This window comes from Ambystoma mexicanum, chromosome 7q, assembly GCF_040938575.1.
Source record: "Ambystoma mexicanum isolate Mex_15411 chromosome 7q, UKY_AmexF1_1, whole genome shotgun sequence".
In the NCBI taxonomy this organism is placed as follows: Eukaryota; Metazoa; Chordata; class Amphibia; order Caudata; family Ambystomatidae; genus Ambystoma; species Ambystoma mexicanum.
The window spans coordinates 564,631,398-564,651,080 of NC_090941.1; the positions used below are offsets into that span (position 1 = coordinate 564,631,398).

The 19,683-nt window shown below is 43.5% G+C and overlaps 1 protein-coding gene across 2 annotated transcripts in view; it reads right to left on the bottom strand.

Annotated features, from left to right (window-relative positions):
- Window positions 1-19,683, bottom strand: part of ATP7B (ATPase copper transporting beta) — a 1,159,214-nt gene that overhangs the window by 210,950 nt on the left and 928,581 nt on the right. For both annotated transcript variants that reach the window (XM_069640108.1, XM_069640109.1), the window contains exon 16: window positions 10,673-10,819. In XM_069640108.1, coding sequence (XP_069496209.1) covers window positions 10,673-10,819 — 147 coding nt within the window. The remainder of the gene's footprint in view (window positions 1-10,672; window positions 10,820-19,683) is intronic.

Sequence of the window (19,683 nt, forward strand, 5' to 3'; positions counted from 1 at the left end):
AAACAAACCCCTAAGACATAAAAACATGCCTTGAATAAGTGGACGCATGGATGATGTTAAGACTAAAACGCAACCTTACCAAAACCAAACTGATGATTTGCAATTCAGTACCTTCTAACACTGCCTCCATTCCCTGGCCTGACAAGATAGGCCCATTCTCAATACCATCTTCCAAAGCACGGATTCTTGCAACCACTATGGCCAATGCTCTCACACTTGAACCGCAAGTGACAACTAGTGTCAGAAACTGTTTTTTCCAACCCGCACTCTACACTGCATCATACCTTACTTCCCGTTCACCCACAGAATCATGGCTGTGATATCTCTAGTGCTTACAATGCCAGGCTATGCAAACAGCCTCTATCATGGATAACCTCATGAAAAAAACAAAATAGCCCCAAATGCAATGGCTATACTACTTCCAGGGATGAAAATATTTGAGCACATCTCCACAGCATTACGCAGCCATCGTTGGCTTCCTGTCAAGAGAAGGATACATTTGAAAACCCATTGCATCGCCAGGCACTCCTATAATGGAAAAGGCCCACTATCTTTCAGAAGGATTTTCAAGCGCTACAAGCCCTCCAGGAAGGACACAGAGATCTGGTGGGTCAGAAGAAGGAGTCAAGCACATAGTGGACATTCTGATGTTCTTTTATTTAGATAATAAGGAAAAAGGCCTATCGCCCCCTATCACTACAGGAGGGATCCCCTACCTAACTTAATTAAACTAAAGGTGCTTGTCTGTCATCATGAAGTCCAAACTCAAACATTTCCTCAGTCCAAACCAAAATATACCTGACCCTACCACTAACAGTAACAACTAAAAGTGGGCAAAAGAAGGCATTTCTTCTGGCTGTCTTCCCTTGGTCATTTGCCTTTATGTTTTCTCTCAGGGGCTTCTTGTTATACACCAATCTTCAATATGCAAATGGCTCTCTTTTAGAAAATCTGTTCCTTATGGCAATTTCTTCTGATACGTTTCTCCAGAGGTTATAATCATGAGCTCTTGTAGCTCCTCCCAACCTGTTTTTATTTGGGTTGAGCGTTCCCCTCTCTTGGTATCTTTTAAATCCACTCTTTCTCTCTTCACTTGGTTCACTCTGTACTTTTAGCTCATTACACATTCAACAGTTTCTCATTAAGTGGACGCCCCACTCTTCAATAATGATCTCTTGTGGAATTATCTCTTGTGACTTTCTCTCTCTCGCCCAGGATATTTGTTTCCACTTTCTTAATGATTCACAATCATTCTCATTCTTCAGTCTTTCCAATAGTTCTTCAGATATCAAATTATACTGGTTCAATGTTCCATTATCGCAATCATAGCCCCTTCGCTTTATTTCATCTTGCCCCGGTGGCCTCCTGCTACTGCAGTTCACTTGTGTACCTTTGTTTGCCATGGTGGACCACGCGGGGCTCTGTGCTCGCTCGGTACGTTGGTTTGCTTTCTCGCTTTTTCCTTTGGGGTTTCATACGTATACCATTCTCAGCGTCTTTGCAGCTGGCCATGTTCAGAGAACAATGGCAGATGGGAGCTGTCAACACTCACTGTCATCCAGGTTTTGGCGTTGTTAGACGGGCACCTGGCCCACCACTGTACTTCCGTGGTCACACCACCATGTCGGACGGTTTCTTGAACTCCATCCTGATAATGGCTTTGCCGTTGTCTGCTTCGCCAGGCCTCCTGTGACTGCGCTCACCATTCTCAGCCTCTTGCAGTTCCGCTGGTCCCATGGTTCAACTCTGCTCCGCCTCACCACAGCGTTTTGATGTCACAGGGGTTTCCCCTGCACACCGTTCTCTCAACCCCTCTCTCTGGTCTACTCCTTCCACTTTCATATGAGTTTCTTCTTCAAGGGGTATTCCCTTTTCCTTTAGATGGCATGCTGGATTCAACATTGCCTATAGCCAAACAGAAGGAGGGTACAGTGTTTTTTATGGAAGGCAGTCCTATATACGCGGATAGTGTCCAGCATAGGGAGTTCCCTTTTAGAATGGGAGTCCTTGTCACTTAAGGGGAGTCACCCCAGTGAGGTCCCACTTGTACAGACCCCTAGGGAGGGTCTTGCAGAGCGGGCTCACCTCCCAAGCTTCAAAGGGAGTGGCTCCCCCTTGGGGAGAAGGGATGAATACTCCAGATTCATCACGCACTGCACTAGTCTTACCATTATAGGTAACTGGAAGGGAAGCGCATGTTGCAGAGTGTTCTTCCTGTTCCTCCACGCTCTGTTGCAGGACGCGAGTGTTAAGGGGTGCTTGCTCAGCACATGAACAGTCAAGCGGGCAGGTCCCGAACTAAGACTTGCCCAGCAGATGAACGGACAAGGTGCATCACTCAGGCTGATCCGTTTGAGCATGTGAGCCAGCCGACTCTTCTACGCTAAAGCCAGCTTGCTCAGGAAGAGCTTGGAGGCCTCCGGCTTAAGATAAGTACATTGACTACACTGTGTTTGCTCTGTGAGGTAACAGGGTAACCGATATGCAAGTTGAGTTACAGGAACTCATCATGAACCTTTCCTAGCTTATATGTTTGTTTGTTTACGCATATGTTGCCATATGATTCCAGCATCAAGGGAATTTGCAGTTATCCAAAAACGTCAGCTGGCGTAGCTCAGACCATGATTCCAGCATTTATGTATTGTGAGGAATTGGGTGGTAGTTTGTGTAATGATGGCATATGCGGTCAGATCCACAACATGCACGCTAATAAATCCTGCCGATGTAGTGTGTTGGGACCCCGGACAGCGTTTGGACCAAGTTCCAATGATACTGTGTAGTTCTTTGCCGCTCGTGTGACTGGGCATGTCATGGTTTGAGGCCTTCTTAGCTCCTCCTCAGTCCGTGTTGCTTGCTGGTGATTTTTGGGAGTGCAGGCATGGGCTGCGTAGTAGGAGCGTGCACTGAGCTGAGGACTGTAGGTTTCCGCAGTAAGAAGTGGACCAGTGCTTATTTCTGTTACCCGCTGGGTGGCGAGTTCATTTCTTCAGCACGCAGAGGTCGGCAAGCGGTTTGCTGCGCTGCTGCACCCCGAGACTGGTGAGCGGGTTACAGCTCACTGATTTTTCTGATCCCTCTACAGCACCTGGGGAAACTGAGGAGGGCTCCCCAGGCATAAGATAAGTACAACATGAACATTGAACTGTTGATCACGCATAAAAGACCAACCCTGTGAAGTTAACAGGGATGCTAATGAATGAATGCATAATGGTTGAAGATAGTAGGAACTCAGCAGTTAACGTTTCCTATGAATGTATGGTAGACTCCGAACAGTTGCTATAATGCATGCGTGTTTGTGTTGCTTGCTACATGTTACTCATGCTGCTACCAATGTGGTGTCCCTATTCTCAAAATCAATGTGCTTAAGTGTGCTTCCGCTGGTGTCAGTTACTTGTGTTACATACGTCTGTGCAACCACGCTAGTATGACTTCAGGTGCCTTTGATTAAAGAAAAACAAGGTTGTGCTACTACGCATGCTACAGGGAGTCACAGGTGCCTATGATTAAGGAAAGGCAGGAGTTTCATTCTAGTCAAGGAATCACAGGTGCCTTTGATTGGAAAGGCAGGAGTTTTGGTCTAGTTTTCCAGGCTACATTTTGTGTGAGGTGTCAATGTGATTTAGTATCCATGGTGGTATTTATTGTATGTCTGTCCCTAAAAATACCCTTCCCCATCCATTTAAGTTGGTGTTTCCATAGGAAGAGCACTTTTTGGGTGGCTATATATATATATGTATATATATATATATATACTTGCCTTTGTTTGTCATGACTCCTGCATGTTTGTGCTTGCTTCTTTTTAGTTCATGCTCCATGTGCTTGCTTTTGTTAGTTCATGATTCTAGCATATTGTGCTGGTTGGTTTATGCATTCCTCTCGAATTATATGTGCCTCATTGTTTGCCTATAATTTCCACATAAGGGAGGGAATAGTGAGCCTCCAGAAGACTACCATGGTGTGTCAACAGATCATTTGATTGAATGCAGTACAGAACCACAATTAAGAGTGGTGCTTTACTGGTGCATGTGCATTAAGGAGGTATCTGCTTGCAAGGTACTGTGCAGAGTTTGTTACCCTCACTCCTGCGTCCTATCCAATTACGAATCGCTAACCCTCTTTCCGGTGTTCCTAATTCAACCTACCTATCCACAACCTCTCCCTAATCCTCTTTCCCCATAGGATGCCTCGTATGTGACATGTTTTCTAAATTCCAAAGACCCGTGCCAACCAAGGTGGGAGGGTCGTACTCCATTAGGCTTCCGTGGATAAGGAGGGGTTGTGGTAACTCCCTTCCGGGTCTGACACAAGCTGACATTTAGAAAAAAGCTCAAGACTTGGCCTTTTAACCAAGAGCTACAACGAATGTAAGTCCCTCACCACTGTACTACATGAAGAAGGAGTCTAGGCCACAGCTTAAAAACACTCTTAACTGTCATCAACCTAAAAGTCTTCTCTTCTTTGCGAACATCTTTCACAAGAAGCTCCTACACCCAAAGGTTTATGGATATCACATTTTAGGAAGTAATATCTTGCATAAATATCCTCTTCAATCATCACATCGATATCCTACTCAGTATCAATTTCCTATACTTCACGCCACGCAAACCGCTAAGACTACCATGCTTAAGACACCTTCCAAGGTGTGGATCACCCCATCTGCACAGCAATAGAGCGGATAGCAACCTCTCTATTCAAAGAAGGACTCTACATCCAAGACCGAGGAAGTAACCTAACCGTTACCCTCCTCTCAGACTTCTCTCGTCTCAATTAAATCGTCACTATTAAAATCGCACAACCTTTCACCTCACTCACTCCCCATCAGATGACCCTCTAAGTCTAATGTACTAAACCTACCACTACCCTACCTACTCATCTTCTATCAACAACCCCAAACTAACAGTGCACGCAATAAGGGCAGCCCATACAGCTAACCGGCCAAGTAAAAAAACCCTCCCAGGAACATAGCTTTATCACATAGGCACACAGGTAACTAGCACTTCCAATCTACACTCATAAACACCACAGATTTTCTGCATCTGCCTTCCTCCTATTTATCCCCACCCCTCTATCTTAAATTATTGGCAGAGGGTCACTATAGAAGACCCCATAGCTTAGCTTATCTAACAATAGTGCTAGGAATGTTGTGCTTGGATGCAACCCTTTCTTAGTCACTTGTAAGCCCTCGGGAGTGTGTGGCTTATGTGTCTGCATCAAACTGATTCTTCAATGGGACATCTTGTTGCCTGAAGGATGGTGGATGAAAGTAAAACATGTAATAGCGGAACAGAATGCTTTTAATGGGAGGATGTATAGTAAGGTGGAGGTTAACTTAAATTTTCTGGGTATAGCCTTCTCCTGCCAGGCACCTAGTGCGATGGGACCTTTTATGTTTGTGAGGAACTTGATAATGGCCCCTATTTCCTAGGATATGTTAGCCACTTCTTAACAGGCATCCTCCTACATGGAGAGTTTAGTCTTGGAAAACATCACCTGATGTTGTTCCTGCCTTGCAGTAGTTAGAGGTTTCCAGGGAAATGGTTTAGTGATGCAGTTTTCACTTGTTTTCAGTCCAATTTTCCAGCAATCATTTTTGCTAATTAGCTGTATATTTTGGTATGTTTGTCGGCCTCATTTCCAGGTAGCTCTAACATTATTTTGCTTTGTTGTTTTGCTTGTGCAACTGCAAGTGGGTGTATTAAACAGTTTTCTGCTAATGGCAAAAATGCTGAAGCAAAATATTCACTAAATTATTATCTCCATGCGGCCACGGATTACTTGGTTTATCCCTTTTTTTTCAGGTTAATCATCTCGAAAATACTGTCTGCAATTACTCAATATATTCCTGACCCATTTAAAGGCTAACAACCTCTAACGTATAAACCCTCTCTCACTCGGTCAGAGGGTGACCTAACATATTTGTATATAAGAGAAGAAAGGGAACTGATGTATACTAGACTGGGTTTAGGAGACAACAACTCCTTATGCTAATAGTCTTGAAAAAATAGACTTAATATAGCTTCAATGTATCCAAAACGTTTTTTACATATAAAACAATATTTCATGAAAAGACAAATGCTCATTAAGAAATTACTTTCATAAAAAATGTTTTAGACCCAATTATTACATACATGATGAACACAACTAATACATATCAAGCGACTACATTAAAAATGACCAAAGATATTTCCATATATCACTGATTGTTACAAGTTTGGAAACAGTTATCATGGTACCAATTCGATACAAATGAGAAAGAGGGTACACTTCCGCAACACCTCGTATAGTTCGAGTGATGATGGAAGCACTGGCTCAGGCAATTTAACTAACCAACAGATGACAGGGAGAGGTCAAGGGCAGCGGCAACAGAATCGACAAAGACAAGGACGTCCTTTTTTAGGACAGGGTCCCAGTCGCGGAGATTGGGGAAATCAGATACAAACAAGAAGCAGAGCGAGGAGTCGATGGTGATTAATTTGTCCAATTACGTGTTGAGTAAGGAAGAAGAGGAAGTGTTGAATAAAGGCTTGAATTTTGTTACCACTAAATACCATGATCCATTCGAATTTAGATCTGAATTTCATACTTTTATGAGAAAGGTACATCTCAATGAATTCTTCAAGAATGATATGGATTATGAGAATTCTAATCGAACTGGCTTAAGGATCCAATCTACCTTTAATGCACCCTCTAGCAGTTCCACACCTGAATCTGTGGTATTCGAGAAGCAGGTTTTGAGAGAGGTACAGAAACTTGAGAACCAGGGCATCCCTCACCATTCTAATTTTGGTATTAAACAACGAGCACTCATATCCAAATTGGCAAAAACTGAGGATATTATAATAAGACAAGCAGACAAAGGGGGCGGGATTGTCTTCCTTAATCGTTTAGATTATGTGAATCGAAGGTACAGCTATGGGTGCCGCCATGGCGCCTAACCTGGCAAACTTGTATGTGGAGTATTTTGAGAAGTCAGTCATCTATGCAGATACCAATCCTTATAAACAACATCTTGTGGAATGGTTAAGATATATTGATGATATCTTTATTCTTTGGGAGGGTTCCATTGAAAAGGCCAATTTGTTTGTGGAATGGTTGAACATTCAAAATGTGTTCCTTAAATTTACCAAGGAGATCAATCCAAAAGAGATACATTTTTTGGACATTACTATTTTTGAGCACATGGGTAAATTAAAGGTGAAACCGTACCACAAAAAGACAGATAAGAACTCGCTTCTCCATTTTTCCAGTCATCATGCAAACCACGTCAAAAATAATCTGCCATTTGGCCAGTTTCTTAGATTAAAGAGAAACAGCAGTCGACAACATGACTACAGTGAGAGTGCACATAGTTTATCTAATAAACTCTTGAGCAAAGGCTATCCCTCAAAACTTGTTAGACACTCTCTGAAGAGAGCATACAACAATGATCGTGATGCCTTATTGGAGAAAAAGAAAGAAGACAAGAATGAGAATCAAATTGTATTCGTTAACACCTTCTCTAATCTGTCATATAAAATCAAGGGCATCATAAACAAAACATGGAAAAAAGTGTACAATGACACTTCTATTGCTCCACCTTTGGTAGCCTTCAAAAAGAGCCAAAATATCAGAGAAACGTTGATTTGTAATGACATATCCATCAAACAAACAGTTGGTTCTAGACAAACAACCCTATGGAGCATGCCAGTTGTCAAGGGCCACTTTCCTTGTGGACAATGCGTAATGTGTTCTTCAACCACAGAAACCAAACAAATCATACTGAATACTACCACCGTGTGGGTAATGAGTGAAATGACCAATTGCAACACTGATAATGTGGTTTATATGATCACGTACCCTTGTGGTTTACAGTAGATCGGTAAAACTAACAGGAAATGTCGCACACGGATGATTGAACATCGTAGTTGCATCAAGAACCAGATAATGACAGCCCCTCTAGTGAGCCACTTTGTCCAAATGAAACATTCCCATGAAGACTTCAGATGGGTTATTCTAAAAAAGGTACGAGGTAATGGCAAATTAGACGCTGATCGAAAACTGTTGTTATTCGAAAAAAAAATGATTTTTAATTGTCAGAGTCATATCCTTGGTTTGAATGAAGAAATTGAATGGAATCACACTTACAGTTGAGCCTGTACACCATATGTTGTTGTGTCCTTGATATCTATGAGACTGATGGTGTGAAGATGTGCCTTTCAGAACAACCACATCACTAGAGGCATTGTTGTCTTCAGAACTATATCAATACCTGTCTTGAGATCTGTGTAACTATTTCTGTGTCAATTCTTACATTTCTGTAACAAATTATGTATTTGTAGCCCGGTGATCAACAGAGGTGTCTTCCACAAAATGCTAAATGATTGAATGCTGTCCACAATGGGTTTGTCCTTTCATTTTTATTTTTATTTAATTGCATGGAATGAAACGTTCAACAATGGGATTTATCAGCTTCATACTGGACCATTATCACTAGAATGTTTTCGCTTCTTGTCTCCCCATGCATTCCAGGACCCTCTTAGATTTGTGTCTCTGTACAGGTGTATTTTCCACCACTCTGACTACATTACGAGTATCTAGTAAATAGGCTCAGTCTGTTGTCTAGGTCTATTCTGGACGACCTATTTAGTATTGAATTTGTTTATTTCACTCTCCTTTCTAAGAATTGTCCGTGTCGTGAATGCGGCTATTTCACTGCATATGAGTGTATTTATTGCTAGGTGTCGGCGGTCAACGTGGCGGTGTGGCCTTTGGGGGATTAGTGGGTCCTCTTTCTATGTCCATGAATCATTAGCTTTTTTGGTCCCTGGCGTTCGCCTGGCCGTGCCCAGCGCCTGACATCACAGACGCATTGTGATGGGATTCTTGGAGCCCCTCGCGTTTTGTATCCTGCACTATGATGCTTTTTGGTGGTAGGTACCTCTAGTCACTCGTTGTGTGCAGTATTTTTGAAATGTTGTGCAGCCATTGAATGTCGGACGTTGCAGGGTACCTTAGGTTACTGAATTTCTGTCTTTACATCTAGACGTTATGCCACGAAGATTTGAAAATCTTACACGAGCAGTCGTCCTCTTTTGAAGGTGTACTTGGAAGTCTTGTATGGAGGTATTTCTTTTGCATCCCTCAGTGTGGCTTACTATGGTGCTAACGATCACAAGGGTGTTTTTAACCAAGACGTGGTGATAGTGTTGCAGAATGACACGATAGGGGTGATTTAACCAGGGTGTTGTGACAGTGCTGCATGTTCCTTACTATTGATGAGTCTTTTTCCGCATTTCCATTTCTGCGGTTCTTACATTAACCGAGTTTTTTGGTGCTCATGAGTTGACAATGTTTAAGGTTAGTGAACATGACACAGATTAGTGGGTGTGGAGCTATGATTTCTCCATTTTCTCACGCTGTTATTGGTCTACTCCCCTATAGACGACTTAGTGGTTGTTCTATGTTTGCTTGTAGGTCCAATCGAGATTTCTGGCTACTTTTGAGCCTTTCTTGAATCACTCGCAAAATTGACAGAGGAATTTTGAAGCTAGCAGAGTATGCACTGAAGGCAGCAGCTATGCTAATAATAATCAAGGAATATTGTTTATATCTGTGATGGTCAAGGTAGTTATTCTACCCTTGAACTTTATCCAGTGACTTTGATCTTTTTGGGGAGGTCGCTGGTGCACTTAAGTGATGCTACGCTTTGAGCGTTGGTCTGAGTATATTACTAACTGGGTAGAGGTGTACATTTAAGGTCTCCTGTGTGTTTTTGTTTTAGGAGCAATTGTTGCTTCGTGGTGTGGAATATACCAACATGTGGCCCTGGAATGCATGGTGTTTATCAAAAAAATAGTTTTCTCCCCTGAAGAAAGTTCATGCAATAACAGCCTGGAAGAACTGAAACATGTCGGGATTGTTTTATGTCATTTGAGTGATATACTCAATGATTGTATTTATTGTATTGTGTTATTTGGTTGTTTAAGTGTTGTTCATTTCTAGTTTAGTCATTTTTAATGTAGTCACTTGATATGTATTAGTTGTGTTCATCATGTATGTAATGTTTGGGTCTAAAACATTTTTTATGAAAGTAATTTCTTAATGAGCATTTGTGTTTTCATTAAATATTGTTTTATATATAAAAAAAACTTTTTGGATACATTGAAGCTATATTAAGTCTATTTTTTCAAGACTATTAGCATAAGGAGTTGTTGTCTCCTAAACCCAGTCTAGTATACATCAGTAAATTGGGTGTACATATATTTAGGTTCAATTCCCTTCCATTTCTATGAAAACTATTACGTTTTTACACCAGACTACTTTCCCATTCATTGAGAGGCCCCTAAAGCCCCATTGGCCCTACCTCAGCTTAGCCCTACATGCCAGTGTGGGGGTAATGGGCAGAACAGCATTCGTTAATACTGAACCAATTTGTGATTTCCGGCCCCCCACCCCTGTTTAGGAAAATAGATTGGCAAATTCCAGGGTATCCCTTTTATTAACAACAAGGCTAGAAAAGCCAAGAAAAAGCCTAGAAAAAGATCTGGTTGTTAAATGCAGAAGGGATGATTCAAGATGTAGGCAGAGAACATGTAAAGAAAGGCATTGACAGTTTCAGATCTTTTAGCTTATTTCCCATTATCATTTGCTAGCTACTGCTGATCACAATTCAATTTTGAGTATGTAGCATTACCATCTACGGCCACAAGTATGGCAGTTTGTCCTTTCATCTCATGTCCAGTCATGGCTTCATCCACATCATTAGAAATTGTTAAGCCATTACGCCTCATCCATTCGCGGTTCCCAATCAGTACAGAGTAGATGTGAGGGGCTGCAGAACCTGCAAGTCAAATTCAAAAAGAAAAGTATTACACATCTTTTTCAAAGCCTTTATCTGAGGCTCTTGTTTATTATACAGATGCTAGTTTAACTTAATATATGTACACACACAAGATTTGACAAACTCCCTCTTTTACCCTTACTTAACAAAAAGAAAGGTCGAGTAGTTTGGGATTGAAATGTAGAAGAAAAGGTTGTAAAATCTTCTATGGCTCAGTGCTGTAAAGAACAAAATTACTTACCTCTCGGTGAATGTTCTTTCTGATGGATGTTCCTCACGCAGATTCCTCATATTTGATACTTTATCTCCAATGCCAGGTGACCTCAGAAAATTTAGAGTCACAAAGGGGTGCAGGGTGACCCTGCTTCGGTACTGATAAGCCCCAACCCGACATAGGACAGAACGTCGGGGCCAGAGCTGTTGCGCCCTATGACTTAATCTCCACTCTTTTTCCCTCAGTACTCAGCTGCTCAGGGACCACAGAACAAATAAGGCATATGAGCTATCCACCAAGAGAGCCAGGTCTGGAGAGCGATTAGGAATCTGTGGGAAGTTCATCCATAATAAAGAATATTACAGAAAAGTAAGTAATTTTGGATTCCTTCCTCCCATGGATTCCTCATCTTGCACAGACAAACCATAGCAGTACAGATATTTGGAGGCGAGCGAGAATACTCAATCAAAACCAGAAAACTGCAGAGGACTGTTACACCAAAACAAGCGCCCTGCCTTGACAGGGAATCCCGGCAGTAATCTTTGGCAAACGTGTGGAGCGAAACCCACGTAGCTCCTTGTCATATGCCCTGTGTAGGGACTCTTCTCTGTACGGCAGAGGTGACAGCCTGGCCGCCTTTTGAATTAGACCTGAGAGCTTCAGGCACATCCTACCCAGCAAGATGGTCACATTCTGAGATGCAAAGGATAATCCTGCTTGACAGTGTGTGTTTATTCATATACCTGCCAGACAAGCACCAGCATAACCTACAAAGAGCTGGTCATCTTTCCTGACATCCCTCATCCAAACAACATAGTAGCCGAGATACCGCAACAGGTCCAGCCAAGGAAATCGCTCAACCATCTTAGAAGGGTGAGGCGCAGGAAAAAAACAGGGGAAGATGGATCATCTGAGAGAGGTGGAAGCCCAAGACAACTTTAGTAAGTAAGGACAGCCTTACTCTCAAAGTCACCTTTTCCTTGGAATATAACAATTAAGGAATACAATACTTACCTGTTACTCCTGTTCTCCAGCATTGGTAACTTTCACAGATTTGCAGGCTGTTAGAACATTCCCTGTCATCAGGCTGTCAATCCTCTGTAACATTTAGCGGTTTCATCGAAAATCAGAAACTGTATTTACATTAGTGTTCTCTGAGTGCTGGGTCATTTACAAGTTAGCCAATAGGCAGTGCCTCCCTTATCTCGAATCATGGAGGCCATCGTCATATTCTTATTTTATGCAAAGAAGACCATATGAGGGGCTGGTCGGAGGGTCGCATGTGAATCTATGAAAAATGCTAATGCTCGAGAACAAGAGTTACAAGTAAGCAACTTATTCCTTCTCCAGCATTGGATCTTTCATAGATTCAAATGATATTAGAATAGATTGCAAAGCTGTAACAACCATGCAAATGCATCAACATGTAAAACTGGGAAGAGGATGATGGCTCACCTTAGGAGAACAGGGTACGAAGGACGACTTGTACAATCCTGGGCTCCTCTGCAGAATTGCTTTCGATGCAGTAGTACTTGGTGAAAGTGTGCGTAGGCTGACACACTGCCGCCCTGCAGATGTCCGACAGCTGCACTCCTGCGAGAAGTGCAGCAGTGGCCAAGCCTGCTCTCATAGAAAGGGATTGGGCTGACCTGGAAGTAGCCTGTTGCAAGGCGATGACAGAAAAAAGACAAGCAGCCATATGAAAATGGAACCCTTAGAGAGGCCTTTCCTAGTAGCAGCATGCCCAAATGCAACAGACAGCTGCAATCAAGGTAATACTTCAGTGCTCTCATAAAATCAAGTGAATGAAGAGAGCGTTCAGCAGGCGTAGTAGGAGCGCTGAAAAAATCTTCTAGGACGAATTGTTTGTTCAGATGAAAAGAGGATGGCCCCTTGGACATGAACTCGGGAGCTGTCCAAGGGAGAGCCTCATCTTTGTGGAATACAAGGTAAGGCTGGCATGAGGAGAGCATGTAAATCTTGCCAGGAATGACATATTTCATGAGACAAATTTTGGCCTTATTCTCTGGCTCAAATGGGGCCCTTATCAACATGGACAGAACGACATTCAGTTCCCAAGAAGGGCAGGTTTGTACACTGGGGGAAGTACGAAAGAGTCCTTCATAAATTCTTTCACCAGCCTGTAACCAAAATGAAGCTGACGCTAATGTGCGTGGGAATGGTGGCCAAATGAACTTTAATGGAAGAGCAGGCAAGAGCACTGTTAGCCAAGGAGAGCAATTATGGCCGGATATGTTGCGGTTGGAAGTCAACCAGCTCCACTCTCTGACTGGAACACCAAATTGTGAATAGTTTCCACTTCTTGACGTAACAGGAGATGGTAGATAGGGCTCTTGCCTTGGCAAGCACATCCCAGCAGTTCTGGGGCATGTTGATGTGGTCAAACTGTAAGGACCTAAGGGCCAGCATGTGAGGTTGACAGAGGACCGGCTGTGGTGAAGGACTTCACCCTTTTCCTGGACAGCAGATTGTACACCGACGGAAGCCTGATAGGTGGGGCTGATGAATAAGCTAGAAGCTCTGTGAACCAGAACTGCCTCTGCCATGCCAGTGCCCCACGAATCAGTCTGCATGACTGCTGTTTGGCTGTTTGGAGGTCATTTAGTATAAGTGGAAATGGTGGAAAAACATACTTCGAACTTCTGTTCCATAGAAATGTTGTGACGTCTCCTAAACTGGCTGGACGAGGAAACGTGCTAGTGAACAAATTGCATTTCGAGATGTCTTTCATGGCAAAGAGGTCCACCCACCGGTTCACCGCATGTTCGGAAAAGTATTTCCACTTGGTCTCAGAGGAGTTTCCATTCATGGCAGGAGCAGCGTTCACTATTGAGGGAATTGGCCACTGAGTTGTGAATGGCCAGTAGGTGAAAAGGAGACAGTAACATGCCCTGGGCAAGAGCCCATTTTGACAGAGATTGATTCTCGGCTGAGAGGATCAGAGATCTTGCGCTGCGCTGTTTCCGGATGTAGAAAGTTGTGATGGTGTTGTCCGTGAACACCTATAACACTTTACTCTGTAGATACGGCAGGAAAGACTTCAGGGCCAGAACACTGCCCAGAGCTCCAGAACGTTAAATGTGGAGGGATTTATTTTCCATCAGCCAGAGGCCTCTGGCGTGGTGTAGGCTCACTAACGTACTGCAAGACTGCCATGCAAAAGGAAAATCTTACCAAACCTGGTTTATCAATACATATTAACAACATAGGAAAGAAAACCATAAACCACCTTATTAGTTTGTAGAAAAAAAATATATGTATTTCATTGTTACTAGTAACTAATGAGAAGCCATACTGCACATAAACATTTGTGAAGGGCCATAAATAACCGACACAGACAAAAAATGAAGAAAGAAATGCTTTCACCTCGTACATCAAATACGTGACTGCCAATGATTAAACACAAACACATAAAGGAACTGTAACTAAGTATAATCATAAATTGCTGCCTGCACCATTCCAAGTGCACAATGGAACAAATGAGATTCAATCTTATGGTCCCAAACCATCCCACATGTTTCTGTCATAATGTCCACAGTGCTGACATTCCTCAGAGATTTCAAATTTAGCAGCATTTATAGTGATGGCATATATCGGTCATTTTATAATGATGGCATACATCTGTCATCTATCATTAAATAATATATCCACTTTTCCAATACAATAAATTAAATGCACGTTAACAGCCTAAGGTAATCTTTGGCCTCAAGCCCAGGGACTGCATCTCTCTGGTCCTGCAATCCCTTCACTGGCTCCCTGTGGCTGCAATGATCAAATTCAAGACCCTCTGCATTGTCCACATGGCTTTCTTGGGGCTTGGACCTACTTACCTTCAACGTTGCCTTCCTAAATACTGTACCTCACGAGCCCTCCGTTCATCTACCTCCAACCTTCTGCGAGTAAGCCGGTTCTCCAAGCAGAGATTTGGAGGGAGATCCCTTTCCTCAGCAGGTGCCTCCCTCTGGAACAGTCTCCCTGCCACCCTCCGTCTTCAGCCTGAAATTCTCAAGTTCCAGAAACTCCTCAAGACCTTCCTCTTCTCTTCCTTCGCTCCGACCTTACCCTGCTAACCTAGCTCTCTGCTCTTCCATCTCTCCCTCATCCCTCACAGCTTATTGACTGGCTGCCTGGTGTACCTCAGAGTCTCACAGGTCCCAGACACCCCCTGCCAGTCCTTCTGCACTTGCCGCTAGGCCCTACACCCCACTGCACTTGTAATACAACCTTGAGAGCTTCTCTCTCCGCACTTCACCAGTCTCTACTGACTGGGCGCACTTGGTCCCCTGCCCCGCCCATACCCTCCGGCACTTGCACAATCTGTATACAGCCCTGCCTGAAGATCGTTCTGTCTGTTCTCCCTTGTCTTTACCCCTTAATGTGCACTTGAAAAAAACGCAGAATCGCTGGCAGGCCCATTTGCTTTATCGAAACTGTTAAATGTATAATATTCACTTAATCTGCATGTGCAGACCGTTATCGTCTCAGAAATGCAAGGGCTCTGAGCGACAGTACCCCCCCATGTTCCTCCCCTCCTTGAGTGCTTTGAAACACTTGCCTGTGCATAGGCGCTATGTACATAAACGTTACCATACCATACCATACCATACTTATATAATTACAAGAAAGATGGAAAAGGTAGGTATCAATAAATCATGCCCACACATGTTCAAATTAGATTTGACAGGCCATGCAAGCATTCTATAGCCCTTAAACAACTGAATGTTACCTTGTAGTCCTTCTTTAGTGTCAAAAAACATTTTCATTTTAGCTCAACACCACACAGATCCTTGTGGTGTCATATGAAGATGTGGACAATGATCATACTGTGAGTAATACGTATCAAATAACATGCACTCAGGAACCAAGAAACATGCACACTAACCCCAGGATGTGCAAGTGGAACATGATAAAAATATATGAGGGGTAAGCACCTAGAAGCTCCATATGATTACAAAGGAAGCTCCTCACCCCCAATTGCTGTTACAGTTACTGTCAGCGCTAAGCCCACTTACAGGACAAGCAAGGACAGGATCTGTGAGCCAACAACCATGATGGTATTGTATGAGGTAACTTAAAGACAATCACGAGGACAAGAAACAGCACCTGGAATATCAGCAAAGCCCACAAACCCTGCTGATCAAACAGGGACCCAGAAATGCTTTAACAGCAAAGGGGGGATAACTTAATACATAAGACACCTGACTAGAGACAAGTAGGAATCCTGCTAACAGAATACTAAGGAAAACATAGGCATTCACCACACAGGAGCTGGATGGATTAGCACACTACACCTAACAATCAATAGGGAAAAAAGGGAGACCTGTAAGGGAAAACCAGGAACAAACTCCAAGAGAAGTTAAAGGAGCAGGGAAAACAAAAATACAAGTGCAAAACCGCCCTCTTTCCACTGAGGAAAGGAAAGGAAAAGGGTACAAAATTAGAAATCTCCCAATGAATGGCACAGGGCAAAGTCAAAGGAATAAAAAACACAGACAAACTGCGCTGCACAGGAAATGGAAGGAAGTGGAAAGTGCAGAATGCAAAATATAGGAAGTCAGAAAGGAAAAAGGAAGCTAGGAACTAAGCATAACAACCAGGAACAAGGGACTGGTCACAACCAGGCACACTGCAACAATGACCAGCGCAGGACGGAAACAAACCAAGGCTTTCAAAGCTTGATAACAAGCACATGCATCACATGTGCTGTTTGCTAGCACCTGCCAGCTAAAGGTGCTCCCTATCCTCCACCCAATATTGTCCTACAAGGGTGGAGATGAAGCAGTGGGCCAGGCATTCTGGGAAGCATAATCTTCTGATTAAAGCAGCATACTGGCTGCCAGAAAGCTGAGTTTGAGCTCCCAAATCACCACAGCACTGTCTAGTAATGTTCGGAAGTAAAGTCCAATAGACAATAAACCCCAAATCAGGCCCCCAAGTGGGGGGAGCGAGAGCGAATCGTGATATGCGGACACACTGATGAAAGGTGCGTAGACAAGGCCATAGATGAGTTAATGGCTGCCAACGAGGTCGTCGAAGGGATGGAAGCCAGGATTTTTATGTGATTGTTGACAAAGTCTTGCATATGGTTACCGATGGACGAGGCTTGGACTGTTTTGCACTCATGGCCATCAATGAGGAGGTCGTCAACACTTTTGGAGTGATATGGCTCGAGGACATGCACGTTGTTAAGGGCTTTGTAGACAGTGGCATAGTCAATGATTTAGTTTACGAGGTGGACATTCTGGACAATACGTTTTCTTTATCAGGCATAGAAGGCTTATGAGTGCCTGGCAGAGGATGGGTGGTATCCCCTTTCTTCACCTTTTTGGCACAGGAACTGTCCTCATGGGATCTCAACCTCTTGCAAGAGTGCACGCTCTGGGGTCCTGCTGGGACACAGTGAAGCACAGCTCCTCACTGAAGCAGAGTCTGTGGCCACAGTACCATCATCGAGCCAGGCCACCACAAGTCTCCTGTGCCTACCCTTGAAAGTCTTATAAGAGAAAGACTGGCAAATTGAGCAGGAATCTAGATTATGATCTAGGTATACTACAGACAAAGAGACTCCTGGTGTCTGTCCTCAACATACATTTTATTATGTTTACAAGTGGAACATGGCCCTTGAATCAGTCATGGTGAGGGGCAGAAGGGACATCCCATTGAGCTCAACCCTAGAACCCCCAGTTGAACTTATTTCCCCTGTATGGGTGCACCAAATGATTGCACAAACTTCTAAACCCCAGAATAGTAAAGCACTTATCTGTAGCTTTCAAATGATGGTAAGAGTAAAGATGAGTGATTAAGATTCTTCAAGAAAACATTGAATAATGAGAGGGACTGAACTATGCCAATTCCCTTGGGCTCAACATCGACAGACACCTCACCTTCAAACAGCACATAGCAAGGAAGATACAAATGGCTTGGTACCAACTTTCTCTGCTGTGGAAAATCAAGCTCTCAGTTCCAGAAAAAAACATAGGAGCCACTGTCCAAGCCTTCGTCCTCTCTCACCTGAATAGTGGCAATGCCCTTTTGGAAGGCCTTCCAGTGACTACCCTTGTACCCCTGAGATGTGTCCTGCATGCTGCAGCAAGGCTCATTAAATAACTCCCCAAATTCGATCACATCACTGCAATCCTCATTAAACTGCACTGACTCTCATTGCAAGCCCATATCATCTTAAAATCCTGTTGCATCATCTACAAGGCTGCCACCCTGAAATCCCCAAGCTATCTGATTGAGAAACTCAGCATCTCTGAAGACCTGCGATCCAGCAGAAGTAAGGATATGTCTAGATGTGAACTCCAACAGTGCAGGAAGGAAAGAACCAGAAGACAGGCCTTCTCTGTTTATGCTCCAAGACTCTGGAGCCTCCTCCCTGTGCGCAACAGACTTTCGCTGTCGCATTTACATTTCAGGAAAGAGCTCAAGACCTTACTCTTCAAGGAATGGCTCCTCCCCCACACCTATGTCCACACACCCAGCACCCCTCATCCTACCTGAAACTCTGTGATCTGTTCCCCACTGTCTCCTCCCCTGGTTGCTTGGTAGATTCTTTGCTGCCAATAGGCCACCCTCGCCCTCCCCTGTTAGCTCCTGCTGCTTATTTCTCTGCTTCCCTCACTGTGTTCTTCCCCCTATGATTGTAAAGTTCTCCATTGCTTCCCAAAGGTAGGTGCGCACCCAATAAATACCCTAATTATAAAGAGAAGACTCCCAACTCTAAATGTGTGGTAAAGCATCTGAAGATTACCTCCAGGGGTGAAGTAAGGGAGTTGCTACATATTGGATAAAGAGTAAATGACCCAAAAGAACACAGAACAGTAAAGTGAATGCAGTTTCTGGTTTTCTATAAAACTGCTTAATGTTTGAGGATTCTAACAAAATAGGTATCTACGAAAGAGCCATTTCTGGACAATGAGATTTAACAGACAACGCCTGCAGTGCTCTCACCCCACTCAAGGAAGTGATGACCACCACAGAAATCACTAAGGGTGAGCAACCTTAATTAACATGAATGTAGCGGCTCAAACAAAACTCCCATAAGGAAAGTCAACATAAAATTTGATTCCTACGCAGGAACAACAAACTGGCGTGAGGGAACCCGTACTGGTGGAAAACATCTCAAATAATTCCCCGACAGGCCGCTTTCATCCAACTGCGGTCTATCAGAGAATGTGCATGCGTTTACTGTGTACGGCAGAACTACGTGGATTCCCCGCTGGAAGAAGTGACACAGGGTGAGGTAATGATGGGGTTTGGGAAACAGTGGGTGTGTGTGTTTATATGTGTGTGGGTTGGTTGTATGTGTGCGTGTATGTTTTTACGAAAGGCGGATGGGTCAGGGGAATAGGCGGTCGGGGTCGGAGGTGGCCAGATTATCTGCACACTTTAGATGGGAAGAGGGGGGAGGGTAAAGAGCCGGGGTTGCGCTGGTGTCCCCCGCATTAGGGTACTTGACGGAAGCACTTATTCCCTGCAGCACCAACATCGGACCAGGTGAAACGAGATTCGATAAAATCAGTCTGTGGGGAGTTACCATTGATCCAGGAAAACTGGTTTTAAAAACCTGCAGAAACTGCATAACTGCGGGGACTGTTAGAAAATAGCCTTTTTTAGGGGTCCTCTT